This window comes from Staurois parvus, unplaced genomic scaffold (assembly GCF_062004578.1).
Source record: "Staurois parvus isolate SC_StPar_1 unplaced genomic scaffold, SC_StPar_1.0 ptg000438l, whole genome shotgun sequence".
NCBI lineage: Eukaryota > Metazoa > Chordata > Amphibia > Anura > Ranidae > Staurois > Staurois parvus.
In genome coordinates this window covers 2,377,916-2,403,706 of record NW_028318234.1, presented here as the reverse complement: position 1 = coordinate 2,403,706, position 25,791 = coordinate 2,377,916, and the positions used below count along the sequence as shown (strand labels likewise).

The following is a 25,791-nucleotide window of genomic DNA, read 5'->3' as shown; positions in this document are numbered from 1 at the left end:
TGGCTGAAAATTAAAATGTACCCCATACTCATTCACATGGAGGGGGGTATCTGGGTGCCCCTTATTGTTAAAGGGGGCTTCCAGAGTCTAATAAGCCAACCACCACTGGGCCTTGGTTATGGGGAAAATGCCCTTGTGCTCAACAGCATGGGGACAAGAACATTTTCCAGGGAATCCCCCCTGGCAAGGAATCCCAACATGCTGAAAGCATGTACTCTGGTATGATTCAGGAGGTTTTTCAAGACCAGCCAGTCTGCATGAATTAAGGGTTTGGTATGTATTTTCTTTTTTTCTCTCTTTTCTTTATTTTATGCATGAAATCCTTCTTAATTTTTTTTTTGTTTTCTTGTGAGGTACCCCCCTAAAATCCATACCACACTCCAAAGGGTCAAGAACATTATGCAGGTTAAATTGATGTAAAATAACATTTCATTTCCCTCAAAAAATCCCCCAAAATACATTTAAATTGTCACTGCTTCTGGCCAAAGGCAGTAGCCCCCATGCTTTTATTGGACAGCCCCAGCTAGTGCACATATGTGTCCATGTTGGTCTAAGGTTGTATGCTGAAGGCACACTCACAACACATGCCAAACACATTGATAGAGCTGTCCCAGCTCTTAGTCATGACTTATGAATAAGAGCCAATGGGATAGTCTCCAGATCATGTGACCATTGTGAGAGCCAGTGGTCACGTGATTGGGAAGCCACTCTGACTTCCGGCACTAAAGCCCAAAGCCCAAATAAAGGGCCACCAGGAGGTGGCATGACGAGGTTAAGATACAGCTAGAACTCTTGTTAGCTTTTATGACATTATGTGTCCCTGTTGCAAATTGTCATCATGAAAGTATCTTACTGAGTCCTGGATAGCAGTTCCACTTCTCCACTTCATCCATTGCTTCTGCTGGACATACACTTTACTGCATACAAAAAGAATTCAGACAGCTGTGCACTTCCCTTTCTGTTCCATCACGATTGCCCCCGTGTTCCTAGCCAGATCCATAAAGACATGGTTTGATGAGTTTTCTATCAATAAGCTTGAGTAGCCTTCACAGAGCTCTGTCCTCAACCCTAATAATTACCTATGGAATGCCAACTGTGAGCCAGGCTTTCTCATCAACCCCTGACCTCACAAATGCTTTTTTTTTTGGATAAATGGGCACATCTTCCCACAGACACTCACCAAAATATTGTATAAAGCCCAAAAAAGTGTATACATACAGTAGGTGCGATGGTAAAGTTTGGCTGTATAATGTACTGTACATTACGCTCAAAGTTTTTGGTGGAATAAAATGCTGAGAATTTTGTATATTCTGCAAAATGTCTTTCATTGGATTACGTATGCAACTTCAGGGAAAATAAGTGGTAAAATTGCCCATAATTGATTTTTAAGTCTGCAAAACTATTGTAAAGATATTGTTGAAAGAAACCGTGAAACAGCCATTTCATCCTTTATAAACAGACTTATTATAATCAGGGAAGGTGCTAGAACTGAGGATAAGGAAAGCAGATGTTTCCAGTGTAGTGAAATTTCATAGTCTACAAACCTTTATGAAAAAATAAAATAAATGAGAAAGTCCCAAAAGAGTAGCAGCTTGTGGTAGCTTGCTTTTCCCTGGCTTATAGAGCTCTTACATCTTTTAACAGAATTTTGTTGCTCTGAGTTTCATTTGTTGCACAGTTTACCCGCTTCCCATCCGCCCTATAGCAGTAATACTGATACAGGGTAGCAGGGGTGCACAAAAATCACGTATATATACGGTATTTTGCATTTATAAGTAGGGGGCACGCAGGAGCAGCGTGTGTGCCCTACCCGAGTCACTATTCGCAGCCTTGGCTGTCAATCACCGGGTCCCAGCCAGTGATTACTCGCCGGCAACTAGAGATCGAGAAGCATTACTGATGGAGGGAGAGAACTATATGTAAACAATACAGTTCTCTCCCCTGTCAGCTCCTGAACACTGTTTCATAGGGCTCTGCATAGCAAAGACATGTAGCAGAATACATTTTGGCCTAAATTTATGACAAAATTAGATTTTTTAAATTTTTTTACTGGACATGTTTAATAGCAAAAAGTCAAAAATATAGTTTTTTTCTCAAAGTTGTCGGTCTTTTTTTTATTGCGCAATAAATAAAAAAAAAAACACCCTGGCGATGAATTACCACCAAAAGAAAGTTTTATTTGTGGGGAAAAAAGGACATACAATTCATTTGGGTGTAGCACTGCATAACTGCGCAATCGTCAGTTAAACTGATGCAGTGCAATAATGCAAAAAAATGGCCTAGTCAGGAAGGGGGGTAAATCCTCTGGAGGGCCAGTGGCGTAGATAAGGGGAAAGGTCAGGGGGGTCTGAAACCACACCCCAGAGGAGATTTGCCAGCTATCCCTTATAGGGACAGTCTGTACAAAACAATGGACACAACCTGTATCCTGCAGCTGCCTCCACATCCCCCTTCCTCCTCCCTTCAGACTGCTTCAGATTACATCACTCCTATGCCCAGGGGTCCCTTGCGGTTTTCTCCTCCACAGTTTCCTTCACTGTAGCCGGCTCTTTTATTACAGGTGAGGTCCATTATCCCTGTTTCTCATTATCTTAAGCTGTCTTCATTGCTCCATCCCTGGCATCCTCCTTTCCACCTCAGCTACTGTCTCATCCTGTTCCCTTTGATCCTTACACACTTCCATCCATCTCTGCCCATCACACCGCCTCTCTCTCCCTGATCTTTTTAAAGCTTTGCTCTCTTCTCCCAGCCAGCTGGTTTACCAACACCTAGCAGCCCCCCTGATTTCCAACCTCTTCCCTACAGCCAGCCAGAATACAATTTCTGGACAATACTCCCTCCAGTTGACTTTCCCTCACTCCCCTTCTCTCCTCATCTGCTTGTTCTCTGAAGGCATTTCACCTTCATACAGGTGTGTGTCCCAGGATACCCCCAGCACTGTCCACTTCCCAGTGGAGATCACACCCTCTCCCCTCCCTGCCAGCCTATTTGCTTTTATCATACTGTGGCTATTCCTTACCAGCTGGCAGTATTCCCCACACCCATCCCTGACCACCCCTCTACGGTCCCCTTGATTCCCATCTATTTTGCTCTCCTCCCCCTTCCCTCATGCCAACACAAATCCTCCCCCCTTTTTTTATCCCTATACAGACCAGGATCCCCTAGTTTCACTCCATAACTTCTCCACCCATCCCCCTGTTTTCTACCCACACCTCCTCTTTTTCCCCTCACGTCCATGGTTCCCAGTCTCACTCCACCCCCCAATTTTTTTCAGGGGTTAATTGCATGGCAATTGCGTGGTCATGCAACACTGTACCCATATGAGATTTCTATCCTTTTTTCACACATATAGGGCTTTCTTTTGGTGGTATTTAATCACCACTATTTTAATTTTGCTAAATAAAAAATCACCAAAAAAAACAAATTTTTATTTGTTTCTGTTATACAATTTTGCAAATAAATATCTCTTCATAATTTTAGGTCAAACTGTATTCTGCTACAGGAAAATAACCCAAATCAGTGTACATTGTTTACTCTAGGAAAGTCCACAAACTATGGTATATATCGGAAAATTGATCAATCCAGATGTACTGATAGCCGATCTAATTATTTGAAGCTCGAAAACACCAGGACAGTACAAATCCACCCCAAATGTTAGGACGGTACAAAACCCCCCAAATGTCAGGATGGTACAAATATCCGCAAAATGTCAGGACAGTACAAATATCCCTCAAATGTCAGGACAGTACAAATATCCCTCAAATGTCAGGACAGTACAAATATCCGCAAAATGTCAGGACAGTACAAATATCCGCAAAATGTCAGGACAGTACAAATATCCGCAAAATGTCAGGACAGTACAAATATCCGCAAAATGTCAGGACAGTACAAATATCCGCAAAATGTCAGGACAGTACAAATATCCGCAAAATGTCAGGACAGTACAAATATCCGCAAAATGTCAGGACAGTACAAATATCCGCAAAATGTCAGGACAGTACAAATATCCGCAAAATGTCAGGACAGTACAAATATCCGCAAAATGTCAGGACAGTACAAATATCCGCAAAATGTCAGGACAGTACAAATACCCGCAAAATGTCAGGACAGTACAAATATCCGCAAAATGTCAGGACAGTACAAATATCCCTAAATTGTCAGGACAGTATAAATATCCCTAAAATGTCAGGACAGTACAAATATCCCTAAAATGTCAGGACGGTACAAATATTCCAAAAATGTCAGGACAGTACAAATATCCCCTAAATGTCAGGATGGTACAAATCCCCCCCCCCCCCTAAATGTCAGGACAGAATAAATCCCCCCAAATGTCAGGACAATGCAAATATCCCCCAAATGTCAGGACAGTACAAATATCCCCCAGATGTCAGGATGGTATAAATCTCCCCAAATGTCAGGAAAGTACAAATCCCTCCAAATATCAGGACAGTACAAATCCCCCCTGAATGTCAGGATGGTACAAATACCCCCCAAATATCAGGACAGTACAAATCTCCCCAAATGTCAGAACAGTACAAATCTCCCCCAAATGTCAGGATGGTACAAATATCCACAAAATGTCAGGATGGTACAAATATCCACAAAATGTCAAGACAGTACACATACCCCCTAAATGTCAGGATGGTACAAATATCCCCCAAATGTCAGGACAGTACAAATACCCCCCAAGTGTCAGGACAGTACAAATCCCCCAAAATGTCAGGACAGTACAAATCCCCCCCCCGAATGTCAGGATGGTACAAATTTCCCCCAAAAGTCAAGACGGTACAAATACCCCCAAATGCCAGGATGGTATATATCTAAAAATTGATCAATCCAGATGTACTGGTAGCCGATCTCATTTCCTGAAGCCCAAAAACACCAAGACAGTACAAATCCCCCCAAATGTTAGGATGGTACAAATCCCCCCAAATATCAGGACGGTACAAATACCCCCCAAATTTCAGGACGGTATAAATATCTGCAAAATGTCAGAACAGTACAAATATCCCTCAAATGTCAGGACAGTACAAATACCCCCAAATGTCAGGACAGTATAAATATCCCTCAAATGTCAGGACAGTACAAATACCCCCAAATGTCAGGACAGTACAAATACCCCCAAATGTCAGGACAGTACAAATACCCCCTAAATGTCAGGATGGTAAAATACCCCCCCAAATGTCAGGACAGTACAAATCCCTCTAAATGTCAGGACACTACAAATATCCCCCCAAATGTCAGGATGGTACAATCCCCCCCAAATGTCAGGACAGTACAAATACTCTCCAAATGTCAGGACGGTACAAATATCCCCAAAAGGTCAGGACAGTACAAATACCTTCAAATGTTAGGACTACAAATCCCCCCCAAATGTCAGGATGGTACAAATACCCCCAAATGTGAGGATGCTACAAATACAGCCCAAATGTCAGGACGGTACAAATATCCCCCAAACGTCAGGATGGTACAAATCTCCCCCAAATGTCAGGATGGTTCAAATCCCCCCCAAATGTCAGGACAGTACAAATCCCCCTAAATGTTAGGACAATGCAAATATCCCCCAAATGTCAGGATGGTATGAATCCCCCCAAATGTCAGGAAAGTACAAATATCCCCCAAATGTCAGCCCAGTTCAAATACCCCCCAGATGTCAGGACGGCATAAGTCCCTCCACATTTCAGGACAGTACAAATATCCCCCAAATGTCAGGGCGGTATTAATCCCCTCCAGATGTCAGGACAGAACAAATACCCCACAATGACCTCTTTTTGGAAAGTAGATAGTCTGAGGTAATTAGTAAGAGGCACAGCAAGTTTTTTGAAGTTGTAATTTTTTTTGTCACAAATTTTTGTAAAGTGAATATTTTTTAAAAAAAAATAGTTTTTTTTCACAATTTGTTTTTTACATACTGTCCTCAGTGCAGTACAGTGTTATCACATAACTGTTGTGGCGGTAACCAGGGATTCTGACTGGTGACAGCATGTTAAAAGAAAACAAAAACATTTAAATAATTAACAAAAAATAATTTTTTTTTCTTACAATATTTTTTAACACACTGTGACTAGAGCAACATAATGTTACCATAATAACATTGCACTACTCTGGGGGAGTGATCAGGATTTGTATTTTATACACATTATGATTGCTTATACCAGTGAATTTCACTGTTATAATCAACCATTTTTACTGAATTAAATTGATTCATTCAATATTTACTATTGTGGCTAGTTGTGACTGGCACTGTTGGCACCATGTGCTTGCTGTGACCAACCATAAAGATCAACACGATAATACACAATGGATGGCATGAATGAATGACATCCGTTGTGTATAACTGTCTTGAGATCTGCTGTGATTGGTCATAGCGATCACATGGTATTGGCAGCGGCTGGTACACTGATTGGTCTGATGGACACAGCAAGTGACAGATCTCGCCGCAGCGTGGCCCTTTCTAGGAGGACTTCATATGATGTCCCCCCAGAATGGTGAATGTGCTGCTCGGTCATCATTTGACTATAGGCCAATCAGTAAGTGGTTAATGTTGCCTCTTCACCACCTGTCTAACCCCTGAAAACCCGCACCACAACCGAATGGTGAATGAGTCGCCTTCGATGGGTACTACTGCCTGTTTGCTGAGTGCAACAGCAATTATAGCTGTTGTCCCCACCAGCTGCCTTTAGAGCTCCAGGGGGAGAAGATAGTGGGGGCACTAAAAGTGCAGCTGAGCTGCGAGCTGACCCCCCCCCCCCAAAAAAAAAAAAAAAACTACAGCCCTGTGGAGGGCAAGTGTGTAAGATGAGTAATATTGAGAGAAACTGGACCAACATCATTAAAGGTGCTTAGCAAATGACCTGCCTGTTATAGTTTAATGCACAAGTCCACACATGTGGTATTGTCTACCTGTTTACCATATCTATAGGAGTATTCATTTTTATTTAATGTGCCACTTTTCATTCTTTTTCTGGCTAGCTTGGCTCACTTTTCAATATATACTGGGTGCAGCAAGCAATCTGCAAACACCTATTAGACATTATTCTTATTAAAGTGGAACATAACTGTATCTGACTACAAACTGAATTAATTTTAATATTCAGAGCAAACTCACCCATCCATCCATATCTCCACATTTTTTTATTTTGTTAAGAAAACATTACTCAGCATTTATAGTTACAGCCATCTTGAGTAAGAGGATGTATGTAGCATTTACTACTTCAAATCCACCTGTCCTTAGCTCAGGCATGTAGGCAGGAGAGTGCACTTGGCTAAAAAAGCCCTTCTTCCCTTCCTCTAGATAAAAGAAAAAAAAAATCCTGTGAAGGCTCCTGGGATGTATGAAATCATTTTGGCCTAGGCCAGAAACCAGGAAGCAACTGAAGAAACGTAGAAAACATAAAATAAATAAAATAAAACAATACACCTTCCTATCTTTTTACTATGGATAGTAACATAAATAATCAAAATAGCAAATGCTGATCAAGAGAGTTTAGTTCCACTTAAAATAAGGATTGATATGATTTATTGTAAACCAACATGCATTAATGAATCACAACATCACTAATTTTTTTTGTCATTGTTTGAAGAGTAGAAGTTAAGCTACATTTTGGGGCAATATTCAGATAAGATATATATTTTTCTACGGTGTTACCTGCTTTTTGAGACATGGGTCACAATCAGACCAAGGTCCAAAGTCCCCAAGTTGACAGTTGATGGCACACGGTTCTTCATTGCAAGATCTACTTTCGTGTTTTGTGCACATTTGATCACAATTATTCTTCCAGTAGTAGTCATCATAGACGATATTTCTATAACCAAGAGCAGCTTATTAATAACTTACTTTGTTGCAATCACACATGTCATTTTTCAGCCATATATGTACAAGAGTATATCACTATTTTTGATACATAAATACAAATTTACGAGACAGTTGGAGCTGTTGTTCTGTAACGGGCAATAGGAGATGAAGTTGACGTTATTGTGTGGGGGCAGGGGAGGTAAATAGGAACTAAAACTGTTTCAATGGGAAATATATAAAAGATGCTTCGTATGCATTTATGGAAAAATCCACACATGATAATTTGAGTATCCCTGATCAAGCTAGAACCCAGCATGGATGTGTGTAGAACTACTAAAAGAAAATCTACGTTCCTTCTCAGCGCTTTGCTCACAGTAGTGGTTACAGATCCACTTTAGTGGACTACACTATGGGGACCCCAGGAACCATGGGATCCATGTAGAGTTTGCTTTCCTGATTTGATGCAAGGTCACAAAGAGGAGGGTGAATCAAGTGAGACTGCAAGAATGTCATCATCTGTACATTGCGGTTATGCAATCCTTGCTATGTAGTAACCCCTGGTTCACATATATGCAGTCGTGCGGGACATGTTTTGAGCGGGCACGAGAGCCCATTCATTTGAATGGACTCCCATGCCCCGTGACACGCAGGGAAGAAGTTCCTGCACTTCTTCTGAAAATGCAGCCCGCACCGGAACCTCGGTTCCCAGTACGGTTGCGTTTTCCATTAGAACTAATGGCACCTGCCCAAGGGTACACATTTCTCTGTGCGGGTGGTGTGGCTGTACGGATTTTCATGCGGATCCACAGCGGCACCACCATAGATGTGAACCTAGCCTAAGTGTCTGAGTTATAAATACTTATCAGCTTAGACAGAAACAATTGAGTACTGACGTGATGCTTTTTATATTTGCACTAACATACAATTTTAAAGACAAGCTTTCAGGGTATGTCCCCTTCTTCAAGATCCAGGCAGTGCTATCAGCTTAGCTAATCACTGCCATATGCTTGTGGTAAGAATTGAACAGGTGATAAACATTTGGAGCAACCTTGAGCCCTCATGCACACTTGACGTTTTTACAGCGGCTGTTTTTGGCTTTTGATGTGTTTTTTCTACAGCCAGTAAACCCCCCAGCATGTTATCCTATGTGTCCATGCACAAATAAACTGTAATCAACATTTTTTGGCTGGGATGTTTTTTGACTGGAAAAAAAAACCCAGGACTAGTGGATTTCTAGAGGAGTTTTTTAGCTGTAAAAATGCTCTAATGCTGAAAAACGCGGCAAAACATGGTAAAACATCACAAACCAGCGTTTTTGGACTTTTTTTACCCATAAACTATTTTTTGGGTAAAAAACGCTATAAAATGCAAACGCAGGAAAACATGGAAAAATGCCGCTAAGCGCGGCAAAATGCCACTAAATGCTAATGCAGAAACGCTAAAAAAAGCTGAAAAACTCATGTTTTTAACGTGAGTTTACACAGCTAATGTTACCAGCGTTATCAAAATGTCAAGTGTGCATAAGGGCTCAGAGTGTCCTTAGTTATCTGGGCACCTGATCATAGGAACAGAGTGTTGAATTCTGTATTTCCTGATCTTTGGCCCACAGGAGGTTTGTGCTCCTTCTAGGATAATTCTATAAGCTGGCCTACTAAATGATACAAAGTGCTTCAACATAGAGTGAGCACTTGTGACTGTCGCCCAGTTACAGGGAGGTGGTGAGTGACTATCAGAGAAAGAACCGTATCAGCTGTCCTGCATTAGGAAACTGCTACAAAGATGCTACAAAAACCTTTGATCCCTAGAAAACAAAAAGGTTTATTAAACAATGGCATGAGCTTTAAGACTGGCTACAGTTGGGTGCTAATTAATCTCCACCCTCCTTTTCATATTCTGTAGTCTGCAATAAATCAGTTCATATTGTTCTACAAAGTGACTGGCACCCAAGTAATTTTCCTTAACGCCCTAGAAAAAGAAACAGCCCAGCTGGATATGCCTAGAGCATTGCAGCTATGTAGTTGGACTGGGACATCTCATTGTGGCCTATTATGCCATGTGAAAGTCATCTTCTCTGATTAGCACTTCCACCTGGCAGTATTAGGGTTATCAGCTCGAATCCCAACCACGCACCAGCTGCCTGGAGTTTGCATGTTCTCCCTGGCTGTGTGGGTTTCCTCCCCAGACATGCTGATAGATGAATTGCCCCTAGTATGTAAATGTATGAATGTGAGATAGGGACCCTAGATTGTACGCTCCTTGAGGGCAGAGACTGATGTGAATATGCTATTATTTTGAACACAACTGTATATATATTGTAGTGTGTTGAAAAAGTGAATAAAGCTCTAAATCCTTCGAATAGCTTTTATTTCCATACACACAAATGCATTGGGAACACTACACATTCTATTCCAAATCAAAACATGAAAAAAAAAATATATCAAAATTTGTGTTGTTCCTCTAAAAAAATTGAAGAAAAGTGAATATTAGACTGTTCAAAAAAATAGCAGTGTTTGTATTCTTCTTTACAAACTCAAACATTCACTATATAAACTGAAAAATGTTTGAAGATTTTCCTTTGAATCACTTAATTAATATATAGTTGTATAAGCACTGTTTCTGAGAACTGCTGTACATCTGTGTTGCATGGAGTCAACCAACTTCTGGCACCTGTGAACAGGTATTCCAGCCCAGGATGATTGGACTACATTCCACAGTTCTTTATTTCTTGGTTTTGCCTCAGAAACGGCAGTTTGATGTCACCCCACAAGTTTTCTATTGGATTAAGATCCAGGGATTGGGCTGGCCACTCCATAATGTCAATCTTGTTGGTCTGGAACCAAGACATTGCACGCTTACTGGTGTGTTTGGGGTCGTTGTCTTGTTGGAACACCCATTTCAAGGGCATTTCCTCCTCAGCATAAGGCAGCATTACCTCTTCAAGTATTCAAACTGATCCATGATCCCTGGTATGCGATAAATAGGCCCAACACCGTAGTATGAGAAACATCCCCATATCATGATGCTTCCACCACCATGCTTCACTGTCTTCACAGTGTACTACGGCTTGAATTCAGTGTTTGGGGGTCGTCTGACAAACTGTCTCCGGCCACTAGACCCAAAAAGAACAATCTTACTTTCATCAGTCCACAAAATGTTGCGCCATTTCTCTTTAGGCCAGTCAATGTGCTCTTTGGCAAATTGTAACCTCTTCAGCACATGTCTTTTTTTCAACAGTGGTACTTTGCGGGGGCTTCTTGCAGATAGCTTGGCTTCACATAGGCGTCTAATTGTAACAGTCCTCACAGGGAACTTTACACCTTCTTTGATCTTCCTGGAGCTGATTGTTGGCTGAGTCCTTTCCATTTTGGCTATTCTTCTATCCATTCGAATGGTAGTTTTTAGCTTTCTTCCACGTCTTTCAGGTTTTGTTTGCCATTTTAAAGCATTTGCGAGCATTTTAGCTGAGCAGCCTATCATTTTCTGCACTTCTTTATATGTTTTCCCCTCTCCAATCAACTTTTTAATCAAGGTACGCTGTTCTTCTGAACAATGTCTGGAACGACCCATTTTCCTCAGAATTTCAGAGAGAAATGCACTGTAACCAGCATGTACAACATTTGCTGCCTTCCTTGCTTAAATAAGGGCAATAATTGCCACCTGTTTTTCAAAGAATGAATGACCTCACTAATAGAACTCCACACTGCTATTATTTTGAACATGCCCCTTTCAATTAGTGATTCAATTACACAGAATCAGCAGCATGCATGTCATGACTGTTGGGTCTGTTGGATTTCTATTACTCTACTACACCTGCTAGTAAATTATTTGCCATGTAGAAATATCATTTCTACCAAAAACAGTGATTGGTCAGGTTAGTGATGCCTGACTGCTATTATTTTGAACACTACTGTATATGTAAAGTGCTGAGTAAATTGACAGCACAATATAAGTACCTGAAATAAATAAATGATAAAGCACAAAACTAATTCATTGTCACTTGTTTTACTGTTCATTGCTATGGTGGTTGGTAAGTGACGGTAAGTTTAAGTTACATGAACAATTCAGAACTTACCGAGACCTGCTCTGTGTTCCATAAGCACATGTTCTGGTACATGCTGACCAAGAGCCCCATGGGTAATGTTCACAAAAGCATGAAGAGGCCTTCGCTACAAGGCAACTTATGAGCAAACTAAGGAGGCAGACCCTGGACCCCATCTGCGATTAATACTGAAAATGAGAGATAGGCAATACATACTTACAACATTTTCCATAGCTCATACAGTACAGCATAATAATTCATACTTTGACATTGTTTCTTAAAAACTGAGGCAACAAAAACATAACTGAATGTGAATTGTAACCAGTCAAACCCTTGTTTCTTTCATTCTTCTTATGTAGAATATGTTTGTTTTTTAACCAACAGCCCATAGAGTGAACCTATAACAAAATTGTTCAGCAGGCTCTGCGAAACAAACCAATACCTGTGATCAGTAGCTGAAAATATGATGATTGCAGCTATTTACCTAAAATGTGACACCCCCCCCCCCCCCAACACTACTGCTACTTCTCTGCCCTGTGTCTCCCATGCAGCTGCTGGCTTTTTCTCCTCTCCTCTCCCCTCCCTCCAGTTTCAGGTGCTGCAGGGGAGCCAAAGGGGAAAGTAACTGTACAAATAGATCTACTCAACTACTCTCACCCCCCGGTACTGAACCCACCCTCACCAATACCCTGGCACCCCTTACCCAAAGCGCTGCTGGTCAGCTTCCCTCCTCCTCCCCTTTCTGGCTTCAGCTACTACAGGGGAGTCTAAGGTGACATCATACTTACCAAATATATTTGTCCCCATGGCTCTCCAACCTGGAATGCCCCCACCTCCAGCAGCACCGATCCCCCACACCCCCCCCCCCCAGCAGTGATGGCCAGCTTTACCTTCTACCTCTCCAGCCTGCTGAAGCTGCTGCTGGAGTGGGAGCTGGGTAAGATTGGTACCACAATGTCATGTCATGGAGTGGGAGCTGGGTAAGTTTGGTACCACAATGTCATGTTTGCCAACACCTTCCTGAATAAACACAGTGAGCGATCAGTACTGGTCACTTCTGTGATCATTCATCACTGAATCACAGTAAACTTTGTTTTAGTGTAAAATAATGTTAGTGTATTTTAACTGAAAATAGTGATTTTATATTTGTGTCAATAATGCAGAACCTAAAATATCTGTAGCAAATTTTTTTACTCTATGGGTCATGTGCTTTCAGAAAATGTATGGTTTGGGGGTCTTTTACAAACTCAGCTGTAAATGAAAAAATGATCACCTCCATATTTTTAAAAGTTGCTTATTTATAGTTTTGCATATCTTTAGTTTTCACCATTTCACAAAAAGGTGCAATTTAAAAATTAGAAATATTTGATATTTTTTAACTCAATACAGTTTTAGATTTTATATTTAGCAGGGATTTAGGCAAAATTGTGTGTTTGTGACCACTAATAATGATTTTACAGCACTTTGAGCAAAACTATTGTTTTGATAAACATTTATGCGAATATCACGGGGCCTAAAATTAGCACCTTCTTTTTATTCTACTGGACCTATGCGTTCAGAAAATGTATGGTTTGATGGGTCTTTAACAAACTCTGAAAGCTTTAAGTGAAAAATTAAAAAACAATGGAAAAATTGCAAATATGGTCTGGCCACCTGAGTTTTAAAAGTGGAGTGCAGGGCCTGACAGTGAGAGTAAAACATGTCAGAAGGAGTAGTCTGTGTGGGATGTGCTATGAACAAAAAGGTTTGTTACAATAACGTTTATTGCAAATTGCCTTTTTTGTAAAAATATTACCCTAGCCATTTAAAAGAGGATATATGTATGCTATGAAGAGTAATTTAAAAACAATTGTATTACAAATTCCAAGCCTCAGAAGCCTGAGCAAAGGACACTTGTCAATAGTTTCACAATCTGGTGTTTGTTTAATTAGAGCCCTGCAATCCAAAACCATTCAGAGTTTTTTGATCATGCCAATTTACCAGCATTCTCTACTCCTGATGTGATTTCAGCTGATTGAAAAGTATATGAATCCATGCATGATAACAGAAAAAATGTGTTCATAAACAGATTGTGCAATTTGTTTTGTTGCAAATCGAAATTTGCACAAAAATGTTGTTATTCAGAGATTCGGAGATATACAAATCTCTAAAATAAACTTATATATAAAATCGAGCGCAGTGTATAGGTGTAAGTACGGTAGCTGCTTGCACAAAAAGGCACCTCGGGAACCTCCAAAGTAATTGATAAAGAATGAGAGTGCAGCGCTACTATACAAATCTCTGAATCCAAATAGTAGCAAGTTTCAGTTAATCCAAAATAAATTCTAACAAAACAAAATTTATTTGTTTTATTTAGATGTTTGAAGCATCCAAAATAATGTGACAAGTAACTAATCATACGAATGGATTCAGATCCATTTTGTTATATTGTGTTACCATTTTTCATTATTATAAAAAAATGTTGTACATATGAAATGGATAAATATTGCAATAAATACAGTAAGGTGTAAAAGTGAAATGAGATTCCTACTAATTGTGTTTGGGGTGGAAGGAGATGGTGTAGTTGATCCATCTCTGAATCATAACATAACAAATGAATCCGAAATTCATTTTGTTCCATTCTCTCTTTCGGACCTATTTAGTCTTCATTTTGCATAAACATTTTGAATTACTATAAAAAAAATGCTCAATATATGAAAGGAAAACATATTGTAATGAATACAGTAAGGTATAAAAGTGAAAAAAGGTGATGATGATTCCTACTTACTGTGCTTTGGGTTAGATTATGGAGGTAGATCCATTATAATCTCCAAATCCTAACAAAACCAGGCAGGCAGCAGCTACAGGCAGAGTGACATACCGGTACGTCGCTCTAGCTGTACTAAAACAGAGGGCACTGTGTAATGTGCCCCCCCTGAATGTGGATCTTTGTAAACGGGGCTTGGTGGTCATGTGATCACAGAGCAGCTTTGCTTCCCTTCCTAGTGAGCTGTGATTGGCCCACAGCTTTTACATCTTACATGGGCCAATCACAGCACCCTGTACCATGTGATCAGCTGTAGCCAATCACAGATCACTAGTATTTTGAACTGACATGAACTTAACCCATTCATGACAGTTCAAAGCAAGCATTGCATTGCAGGAGCAGTAATCTTTATTGCTCCTGCAAAGCAAAGTGTAAAAAGAAAAAAATCCCTGATCACCCCCCAGAGTAGTACAATGCTACTATGGTAAAATTCAACTACTGAACATTGAAATTGTATTATTGCAACTAGTGACATCAGATAGCATCAGGGTCAGTTAGAGCCCCTCCCAGCCAGGGTCAGATAGCATTAGATTGCCCGCACACTATCACTCATGCTATAGGTCGCTGATCATCGCCTTTACTAGTAGCGTTTGGACAGATCAATAGATTAATCACGAATAGAAATATACTAGTGCCTCCTTTGTATAGTGTCCCCAAAAAGGCAGTGTTAGCAGGATCTGACCTGTTCTGTCAGCGCTAGCGTTTAGCCCCTACACTGTTTAACAGAATATTTATATCAATTGATTTTGGGCCAAAGAAATTTATGCACACAACAATACATCACCACCCACCCAAATTCAGCTCTTGCCAGACAATTCGCATGGAAACCTATTATGGTTTCTGAATTTAAAACTTTTTAAGGTCTAACCCTCAACATGAGCATTAGAAAAAAAGAATGAATTCTGGTCATATTGGTCCACATATGCCCATGTTCTCTGCTGTTACATATGCCCAACAAGGACCACCAACATACTGTTAAATCGCTGAACTTTGAGTGGTTATACGAACATGTTATACCAACATGATGGTTGCCAGCTGCAGGCATCATTATGGTATCATTTAATTCAGCTTTCATGTAAAAGCAATCCTAACGGCTAACTGCTGGATCGCTTTTACAAGCAGCTTAAAGGGATGTTCCCCCCCCCCCCCCCGCCACCTTCCACGGCTTTCTCAGGCTCTCCTGTCCTATCGGGGAACCAGTGAATGCAGCTGGCGGTTCCACCAGCAGACCATAGAGCTGATCGGAGACTGGAATGGCTTTAATCATCTCTATGGTCTAAGAAACCGGAAGCAACTAGCATTTCATAATTTTGCTGAATACAGTATAAACAGCCCCTTTTTACTAGGAAAGCATCTGATCACATCAATCTTGGTGTGATCAGATGAGGGCAGAGGAGAGATCTAGAGTTTAATAGACCCCAGATTTTTCAGAAAGGAGTACCTGTCACTACCTATTGCTATCACAGGATATATTTACATTCCCCGCGATAACAATAAAAGTGATTAAACAAAATATGAAAGGGACAACAAAATAAATAATTTTGAAAAAAAATCACTCCCCCCCCCCCCCCCCGCCCCCTCTGTGCTCATGCACAAAGGCAAAGACAAGTGTCGGTCCAGTGTGAGTATGTAAACAGAGATTGCACCATGCATGTGAGGTATCACCGCAAAAGTCAGATCGAGGGCAGTAATTCTAGCACTAGACCTCCTGTGTAAATCTAAAGTGGGCAATATATTGTGTTTTTGTGCATTAAAATTCAAAAAAGTGTATTTCAAAAACATTTTTCATTTGAAAAATCGCTGCACAAATACTGTGCAAAATAAAAAATTATGGCCTCTGCTTTAAAAAAATACATAATGTTTGAGGGTTCAAAGACATTTTTTAGCAGAAAAACTTTTTTCACGTAAACAAAACGTGTCAGAAAAGGCTTGGTCTTCAAGTGGTTTTGAGTGGGTGATGTGTGGCATAAGCTTCTAATATTGGCTCTGAAATGCAAAGAAAAATAGTAAATTCAAAGTATTTGCTAAGAGGCATGGTGAGTATTTTGCAGATCTTGTTGCCACAAGTTTTTGGAAAATGAAGAAAGAAAGCGAATATGTTTCTTTTCTTTTTCAAAACTCTGTGACAAAAATGATATCTGCAGAATACTCACCATACCTCTTATCAAATTCCTTGGGGTGTCTACTTTCCAAAAAGGGGTAATTGGGGGGGGGGGGGGGGGTGTTTGTACTATCCTGGCATTTCAGGGCCTCCAAAACTGATAGGTAGGGAGAAAGTGACATGAGGAAATATGCCCTTTGAAAGCCTGATTAGATTTTGAAAGCATTAGATTTTGGGGGCGTGTGGAGAAGTAGCAGAATGTGTTTTGGGGTTTTATTCCAGTTATTCCCACAGCATGTGTGAGCAGTATATAATTTATGTGACAACTTTGTGTAAAACAAAAAATCATTTTTCAAAAAATTTGTGGCAAAAAAATAAAATCTTGCATGGACTCAACATGCCTCTCAGCAATTTCCTTGGATGTCTACTTTCAAAAAGGGGTCATTTGTTTTTTTTTGTACTGCCCTGGCATTTTAGCACCTCACAAAATGTAATAGGCAGTCAGAAAGTAAAAGCTGCATAAATTCCAATATACAGTATATACCAGTTTGTAGATGCTATAACTTTCACACAAACTAATTCACATACACGTATTGTGATTTATTTTTCCAAAGACAAAACAGAATACAGTTTGGCCTAAAGTTATCACTAAATTTGAGTTTATTTTTATAACAGGAACTAGAAAATATATTTCAAAATGTGTTTATATCACAAAGAATAAAAACCCAGTGGTGATCAAACACCAGCAAATAAAAGCTATATATGTGTGAAAAAAGGACATAAATCTCGTTTGAGCACAGTGTTGCATGACCACGCAATTACCAGTTGAAATATCACAGTGCCAAATAGCAAAAAATGACCTAGTCAGGAAGGGGGGGAAAACCTTTCAGGGATGAAGTGATTAACTTCATTCCATTCATACTTTCGGATTCATTTCACTTTTATTTTGCATTAACAATTCCATTATTATTGTGGTTTGGTTTGGACCAGCAAGGATGTCTGCATAAGATTGCATAAGTAATCTCCTGAAATAATGAATTAACATGTTAAAACAAAATTTAGCCAATCTTCTGAAATATACAAAATGAATCCAAATGTATGAAACTAATCCAAATGTACAAAACAAATTCTGAAAATGAATCAGTCTAACATAACAAACATGACGAAACAAAATGATTAATCATAAATGGTGGAAAACCCCTATTAAAACAAATCTGAGCATAATCATTACATCTCATATCAGCTTTCACAGTTCTTGTAATTTCAAAGATTGTTTTCATTCTTGATATGCAGTTTTGATTAAAAGAATCCCTATTGATCCTGCGGACACATATTGCTCAAGCCTCCTGTATTATTGTTACTATCAGGAATCTGGTGCAACATATTCATGTGCAGATGAGCAAGTGAATAGAGAGGAAGTGGCTGAAATAGGATGGAGCAAAACAGCCTCAGATGCAAAAAAGGATGAAACAAAGGTGAATACAGTCCCTTGTAATGAAAAAAAAAAATACAGCATTGGTTCATGATGTACAGTTTTTTTTAACAAACTAAATATCATCCAGTAGAGTTTAGACCTACTTCAAACAACTGGTGATGCATCAAACATTTACACAAACCCATGACTGCTTACCAAATATATGAATATTTTGTTGGTTCTTTACGTGTGTTTAGGTTATTTTTGTGTGAGCTTTCCTTACCTTGGCTCCTGTGACTCTGCTATCAGTGGAGTAGATTCCCTTAAAATAAAAGTCCAGGGTTTTGTTTACATTGGTTAATTTTATACCAACCTCCACTCCCCTCATCCATAGAAAAGCAAACTGAGTATTTTGAAAACCATTGTTTGGTTCCATTTTCTTTTAAATCAGAAGATTGTGTGGAAAATCCAAGCTTGTTATAGACTATTGATTACTGGGGGTGTCTGCTGCCACCCACAGATGGGACAGTCCTAAATACGTAAATCTGCTCAATTGGGAAAAATCATGTTTGTGGCTTCCATAGTCTTTCTCTACATTTTTTTAATATAAAGGAAATTACTTAGATTTCATGGACATGCAGGCTTTTCTGCCAAATTTTTTCTGTGATGCATCTTGTTAAGTAGCTTGTTTTTGCATGGCCTGGTGTTTACCATACGTGGGAATTGTAGATATTTGGCATGTAATGATCACATTCATGTGCCAAACCTGCAAACATGTTGAATTCTGATCCATTGTAGTCATACTCTACTTTTAGTGAAAACCTTTTAAGCTGTCACTCTTGGGTTGGTACAACAGATATGTCAGTTGCAGACAATTTTCTAGTCCCTCCTCTGTAACTAGATAAACAGTCAACATTGTATGTAAAGCCAAAAACTTTCTTTCTAGTTTTGGATGGCATGGTAAAGGATTAGCACCTTTACCAGGTTTTTATTGATGTCTGTGTCCCCGCTGGAGAGATTTACTTCACTTCATTGGTTCCGGTGATCAGTATCTCTAGTACAGAACATGACAGAAAATTCAGGGACAGGAGGATAGGAGAAACCTTCCAGTAGGATAACTCAGTGGCGTCCCTAGGGGGGTGCGGGTCGCACCGGGTGACACCATCACAAGGGGTGCAGGAGCAGGATGCTAGCAGAGCTTCTGGGCTCTGTGAAGGTTCTGGCCAGTTATTGGGGTGATTCCGGATTCCCAGCACAGTGACAGCTGCCCCCGGTGTAGCGGTAAAATGAGTATCTTGTGAAGATATGTATACACTGAAACCACATGTTACCGCGCCGGGTGACACCAACCCTAGGGACGCCTCTGGGACAACTGTCCTAGTGACAGCTGTCTAAGAGCTCATACGAATGTGAAGCTAATATAGCCACTCCTTTGAAAAACAATTCATGGTAGGTTGATTTTCAGTGGACACTTGGCAGATGGTGTCGAGACAATGGGGGGAGATTTGCTAAAACAGAATCTGGTGCAGCTGTGCATAGTAACCAATCAGCTTCTAACTTCAGCTTGTTCAATTAAGCTTTGAAAATAAAACCTGGAAGCTGATTAGTTGCTGTGCACAGCTGCACCAGATTCTGCAGGCACCAGCTTTAATAAGTCTCTCCCAATATGTCCCCTCCTCACCGCCTGTTTTAACCCTTTAAAATGCCACACCACTGTGCATTGGACATGGTTGCAAGGCAGTTGCAGCGCAACATTCAGTTGAACTGATCATGTTCAACATTGGTATTCCTGGCCAAAAGCAACCTGATTGGTTTGAAGATGTGACTTATTTCCCTCCCACTTCCTATCCATTATCTTCTATCCCAAGAAGCACAGGTTAATTTTTATGTAGCATAAAGTCCTACTGAAGCTCACATCTTTTTTTCTTCAGTCCTATACAGGCATATATTTTGATTTTATTATTTTTTTTATTTTGAAAACTTTTTAAAATACCTATCCACTTAGAGAAACTTAGGCAAGCCATACATTAGGCAAGCATAGATGCAACTGTGGAGTTGCAGGAGAAATAATCGTTCCTTTCCCCCCATCAATACAGTCAGTGTTGATGGGGGAATCCCTCCTGCAGAAGTATTGTGTATTGTGATCATTGGATCAACTTCAGTACAACCAGCCTGCCCATAGATGGATCAAATCTTGGCCAGTTCCTGCTGAACTGGCCAAGATTCGATTCATCTATGTCTGGTTTTACACAGACCTGCAGTTCTAGTAGTCAGTCTATGTCTGACCAGGTCTGTTAGACTGCAGATTGCACTGCCACAGAGGCCTAACTCAGGTACAGGTCCTATTGGATGGCACAGTTATATTTAGACACAATGCAAAACTGCTTTTTGGAAAGCGGAATTACAGAAGATTATAAAAATTGGATTTTAATACGTCCATGTTCATGCACAGTCTGACTGCCTTCAGATCCCTTTATTGCCTGTATTTGTGAGGAAAGCAAAGCCAGGTAATCCCAGCATACAAAAGACCTTTGTGATTCAACAAGCAGGCCAACAACACCTCACCAGAATTCTCCTTCTTAAGCCTCTAGAAGAAGATGCTCTATGACTGCAGTCCTAATGGTCTGTTCATTGGATTATTAAAGATCTTTTGTATGTCAGGATTATGGTATGCATCTATTTTTTTTATTGAATACAGACTCCTAGAGTTTGGACGTTGCCCTGCTGTGGCTTTATGTTCTTATTGAATCTGTTACCCTAAAAGGGAAGTAGTCAAGAGGGTTCAATCCTTGCAAAAACAAGGATCTTGTCACTCAACCCAATCTAAAAGAAAGCAGCTGCCATAGTCTGCTTGTGAGTCATTTTACTTGTTCCCTTACTTTTTAATTCTACTCCTGTACTGTAAATTGTGAAGATCATTGTTTTGGAGACAAGTTTTGTATTGGCACTTTGAAATAAGAGCACCCTTGAGTCACAGGAAGATCTTGATGCTTTTTATCATGCAGATTTGAAAGTACATACAGTAAATGGAGTGCTGAGCAACATGAATTCCCTATGTGTGATCAAGGTGTCTACTTGTATTGAATCTACTTTAATTGTAATTTTTTATGTATCTGTATTTATTACCACTGTCCACAACACATAGCATTTAGAGTTATACAGAGGATAGTATTGCAATGTCATACATGTAATAATGCTAATAGCTTGGAGTGCACACAGAGGTATACATCCTGTCTTTTAAAATGTTGCTGACAACGTCCCATACAAACATCATAGATTTATCTTCCCCTTATCTGTCGTGTTTACTTGAACTGTCCTAAACCTCCCATACTGTGAATTCCTGTATTTGGTCACTGGTCAGCAGTATTTCCTAACAGTTCCAGTAAATATTTGCACCAAGCCAGGCATTTATTAGGCAAGCCATTTCCTATAATGCTTGTCATAGCCGGGTTCTGATCATCTGTTTAATGGGGCCCTCACTAGAAAGTTTGTGGTAATTACACTAATCAGGCTAACTTGCTTCTTAATACTGTTCTTAATTTATTACATTTTAGATTAACTTCATATTTAAAGTGATTGTAAACCTCAGACATGAAATATGAACAAAGCATATTCCTCTATAATGTGTACTTGTCTAAATTAAGAGCACTAAGTGTCATTTCTGTGTGCTGCCCCTTTCCTCTGCTATCTACATGAGTCACTTCTGACACGTTTTCCTGACACCAAAAGAAAAAAAGGGGACAGGGGAGGGACTTCCAGCATATTGACACCCTCAGCTCTGTTCCTGTGAGCTGTGTGAAAGGGTGTTCCTTCCCTCCAATCAGCTGTCAGAGCTCTCCTCACTGAGCTCTCTCTTCCCCTTCTTAGTAATTGTGGTATCTGGCAACTTACATTTTGCAACATGGCAAGGAGCATTACCCTGCTGAAAGAGGTCACTTGCCATCAGGGAATAATGTTTCCATGAAGCGGTGTACTTGTTCAGCAACAATGTTTAGGTAGGTGGTATGTGTTAAGAATCATCCACATGAATGGCAGGACCCAAGGCTTACTATCAGGACATTTCCCAAAGTATCACACTGCCTCTGCCAGCCTGTCTTCTTCCCATAGTGCATCCTGGTGCCACCTCTTCCCCAGGTAAGTGACGCACCCGGCCATCCGCATGATGTAATAGAAAATGTGATTCATCAGACCAGGCCAACTTTTTTCCAATGCTCTGTGGTCCAGGTCTGATGCTCACATGCCCATTGTAGGTGTTTTGGCTGTGGACATAGATCAGCATGGGCACCCTGACCGGCCTGCAGCTATGCAGCCTCATACACAGAAAACTGATGCAATTTTTGTTTTCCACTTTCAACACATCAACTTCAGGGACAACATGTTTACTTGCTTCCTAATATACCCCATTGACTTTCAGATGCCACTGTAATGGGATAATCAGTGTTATTCACTTAAAATAGAAGTATGGCTTTTAAAAAAAAATTTATACTCTCCTTGATAGATGTAGCATCAATCTGATGCTGCATCTGTCCGCCGCTGGCTCTGCATTGAGAACTGAGTGATCAAACATTGCTGATTACTCAGTTATCCCATTCGCTCTGAGCAGAGAAGAGTGACTATCAGTCATAGTCTCTCTGCTCTGCCTTTCCTGCACTCCTTGGAGCCCTAGACTAGGAAGGGGATGAATTGGCTGGCTCAAGTCTCCCAGTGGCGCAGCTGAGAGAATGATACAGCTGCCGGTCAGTGGGTGGAACTGACTCAGTGATGTCAGCTGACAGTGAGCTTTAGTGGGAGTGCAGACCTAAGTGCACTCCTGTGACCCATAGGAGTGGTAGGACAAAGTTAGCTTTGGCCATACTTCTCCCTTAACCTGTTAGTAGTCATAATGTTATGTCTGATTTGTGTTTTTCTAAATGTAAGAGTGGGAGGGGGGTGAAGGTCCCCTTTAAATATATTTTTAAACGCAACTAATGTAAGTACCTGAATCTGGTTTGGAGCAGTCTCATCCAACTATCTGAACAGCAGAGCTCAGACAGGGAGAAGGAAAAGCAGCACTACCAGCCAACTCAAATATCCACTTAATCACTGTAAGGACTTATCCCTTTCATGACCAGGACGTTTTTTGCTATTTGGCACTGTGACACTTTAACTGGCAATTGCGCAGTCATGAAAAACTGTACCCCAGCCTTTCTTAACTTTGTCAACACAGAGAAACCCTTGAAATAACTTTCACTTCTAAAAATTACTATGTCTACAACTCATATTGTCAAAAGTATTGGGGCACCCATCCAAATTGGATTCAAGTGTTCCAATCATCTCCATGGCCACAGGTGTATAAAATCAAGCACCTAGGCATGCAGACTGCTTCTACAAACATTTGTGAGAGAATGGGTCGCTCTCAGGAGCTCAGTGAATTCAAATGTGGTACCGTGATAGGTTGTCACCTGTGCAATAAGTCCATCCGTGACATTTCCTTGCTACTAAATATTCCACGGTCAACCGTTAGTGGTATTATAACAAAGTGGAAGCAACTGGGAACAACAGCAACTCAGCCACATACAGTAGTGATTGGTCACATAAAATGACAGAGTGTGGTCAGCGCATGCTAAAGTGCACAATGTGCAGAAGTCGCCAACTGTCTGCAGAGTCAATAGCTAAAGACCTCCAAACTTGGACATGTCTGGATTTGGTGGTTGCCAGGAGAACGGTACTTGCCTGACTGCATTGTGCCAAGTGTAAAGTTTGGTGGAAGGGGGGATTATGGTTTGGGGAACTATTCAGGCATCAGCATACCAAGACATTTTGGACAATTTCATGCTCCCAACTTTGTAGGAACAGTTTGGGGATGGCCCCTTAGTGTTCCAAAATGACTGCGCACAAGTGCACAAAGCAACATCCATAAAGACATGAATGAGCAAGTTGGGGGTGGAGGAGCTTGACTGGCCTGCACAGAGTCCTGACCTCAACCCAATAGAACACCTTTGGGACAAATTAGAGCGGAGATCGCAACCTAGGCCTTCTCATCCGACATCAGTGCCTGACCTCACAAATGCGCTTCTGGAAGAATGGTCATACATTTCCATAAACACCCTCCTAAACCTTTTGAATCGTCTTCCCAGAAGAGTTGAAGCTGTTATAGCTGCAAAGGGTGGGTCAACTCAATATTGAACCCTATGGACTAAGACTGGGATGCCATTAAAGTTCATGTGCGTGTAAAGGCAAGCGTCCCAATACGTTTGGCAATATAGTGTACATTAGTGTGATGGTCAGTAAGAAGAATAGTCCATATGCTTGTGGTTATTAGGAAGAATTACTCCCTTACAGATAAGTAAAAGGATCAATGGTGTCAGTGGGAACTTATGAGAGGTAGAAATATCTTGTCACTCAAGGAACCCCTACCAACCTCTGGAGGAATCATAGGTTGAGAAATCCTGCTGTACCCAAATTAAATTTATAGAAATTTTATTCAAACAAATAGAGCTTCCTTTTGGTGGTATTTGATCACTACTGTTTTCTTAAATTTTTTTACGATAAAAACAAAAAGACATAAAATTTGGAAACAATATTTTCTACTCTGTTATACAAATATCTAATAAGAAGTGTATTCTGCAATGTCTTTGGTAAAAAAAAAATCTCAATAAGTGTGTATTGATTGGTTTGTGTGAAAGTTATAGCTTCTACAAACTATGGTATACAGGGCCGGATCTAGCCTGACTATGTGGGAGTGCAATAAAAAAAATGTCAGGGAGGCAGAGGAATGAGAGCTTAGCAGGGCAGCGTACAGGGGGTAAGCAGCGCAGAGGATAGGGTCAACAGTTTGTAGGGCAGTGTACAGAGGCCATTAATTTGTAGGTCAGTGTACAAGGGTCAGCAGGGCGGATCATAGTGGTCAGAAGAGCTGAGCATAGGGGACAGAGAGCTGAGTTCAGGGGTCAACAGGGTGGATGACAGGGGTCACCTTTGCCAGGGCAGAGGACAGGGGTCACTGCTAGCAGGGCACTCAGCAGAGCTCCTTCTCCCATCCCTGCACTGCACACAGCCTCAGGACAGGCAGCAGAGCTCCTCCTACTCTATCATCACACAGATCGCTGAGATCAGTAGTGTCAGGCTAGGGCAGTAAAGTATCATATTATAGTGTCAGAGAACAGCAGTATAGTGACATATTATTGCAGCATAGTGTCAAATTAGGGCTGTATAGTATCATATTATGGCAGTACAGTGACAGGTTAGGGCAGCACAGTGACAGGTTAGGGCTGTATAGAGAGAGATTAGGGTACAGGGGCGGACTGACAACTCATGGGGCCCCTGTGTCTTTGCCCAAACTCAAAAGCCTATGAAAAAGGTACCAGGGGCATCTCATGGGGCCCCCTACTGACCCCGGGCCCTTGGGCAGTGCCCGAGTTTCCAAATGGTCAGTCCGTCCCGTTAGGGTATCATAATGTCAGATTAGGGCAGCATAGTATCAGATTAGTGCAGCATAGTATCATATTAGGGCAGCACAGTGTCAGATTAGGCAGTATAGTGGCAGTTCAGAGACAGTTCAGTGACAGGCTAGGGATGACGGTGACAGTGTGATAGGTGATTTAACACATACCTGAAGATGAAGACTCCCAGGCTCATGTGTCCACTCCTCCCTTTC

General features: G+C 40.7%; 1 protein-coding gene across 1 annotated transcript in view; it reads right to left on the bottom strand.

The window, feature by feature from the left end:
• C6 (complement C6) overlaps nucleotides 1-18,556 on the bottom strand; it is a 109,571-nt gene extending 91,015 nt beyond the window's left edge. The window contains exons 1-3 of the mRNA XM_089687814.1: nucleotides 18,439-18,556; nucleotides 11,868-12,022; nucleotides 7,649-7,805 (exon numbers count right to left, since the gene is read on the bottom strand). Of these exons, the coding sequence (XP_089543940.1) occupies nucleotides 7,649-7,805; nucleotides 11,868-12,010 (300 nt within the window). The 5' untranslated portion in view covers nucleotides 12,011-12,022; nucleotides 18,439-18,556. The remainder of the gene's footprint in view (nucleotides 1-7,648; nucleotides 7,806-11,867; nucleotides 12,023-18,438) is intronic.
• Between the last annotated feature and the right edge of the window lie 7,235 nt (nucleotides 18,557-25,791).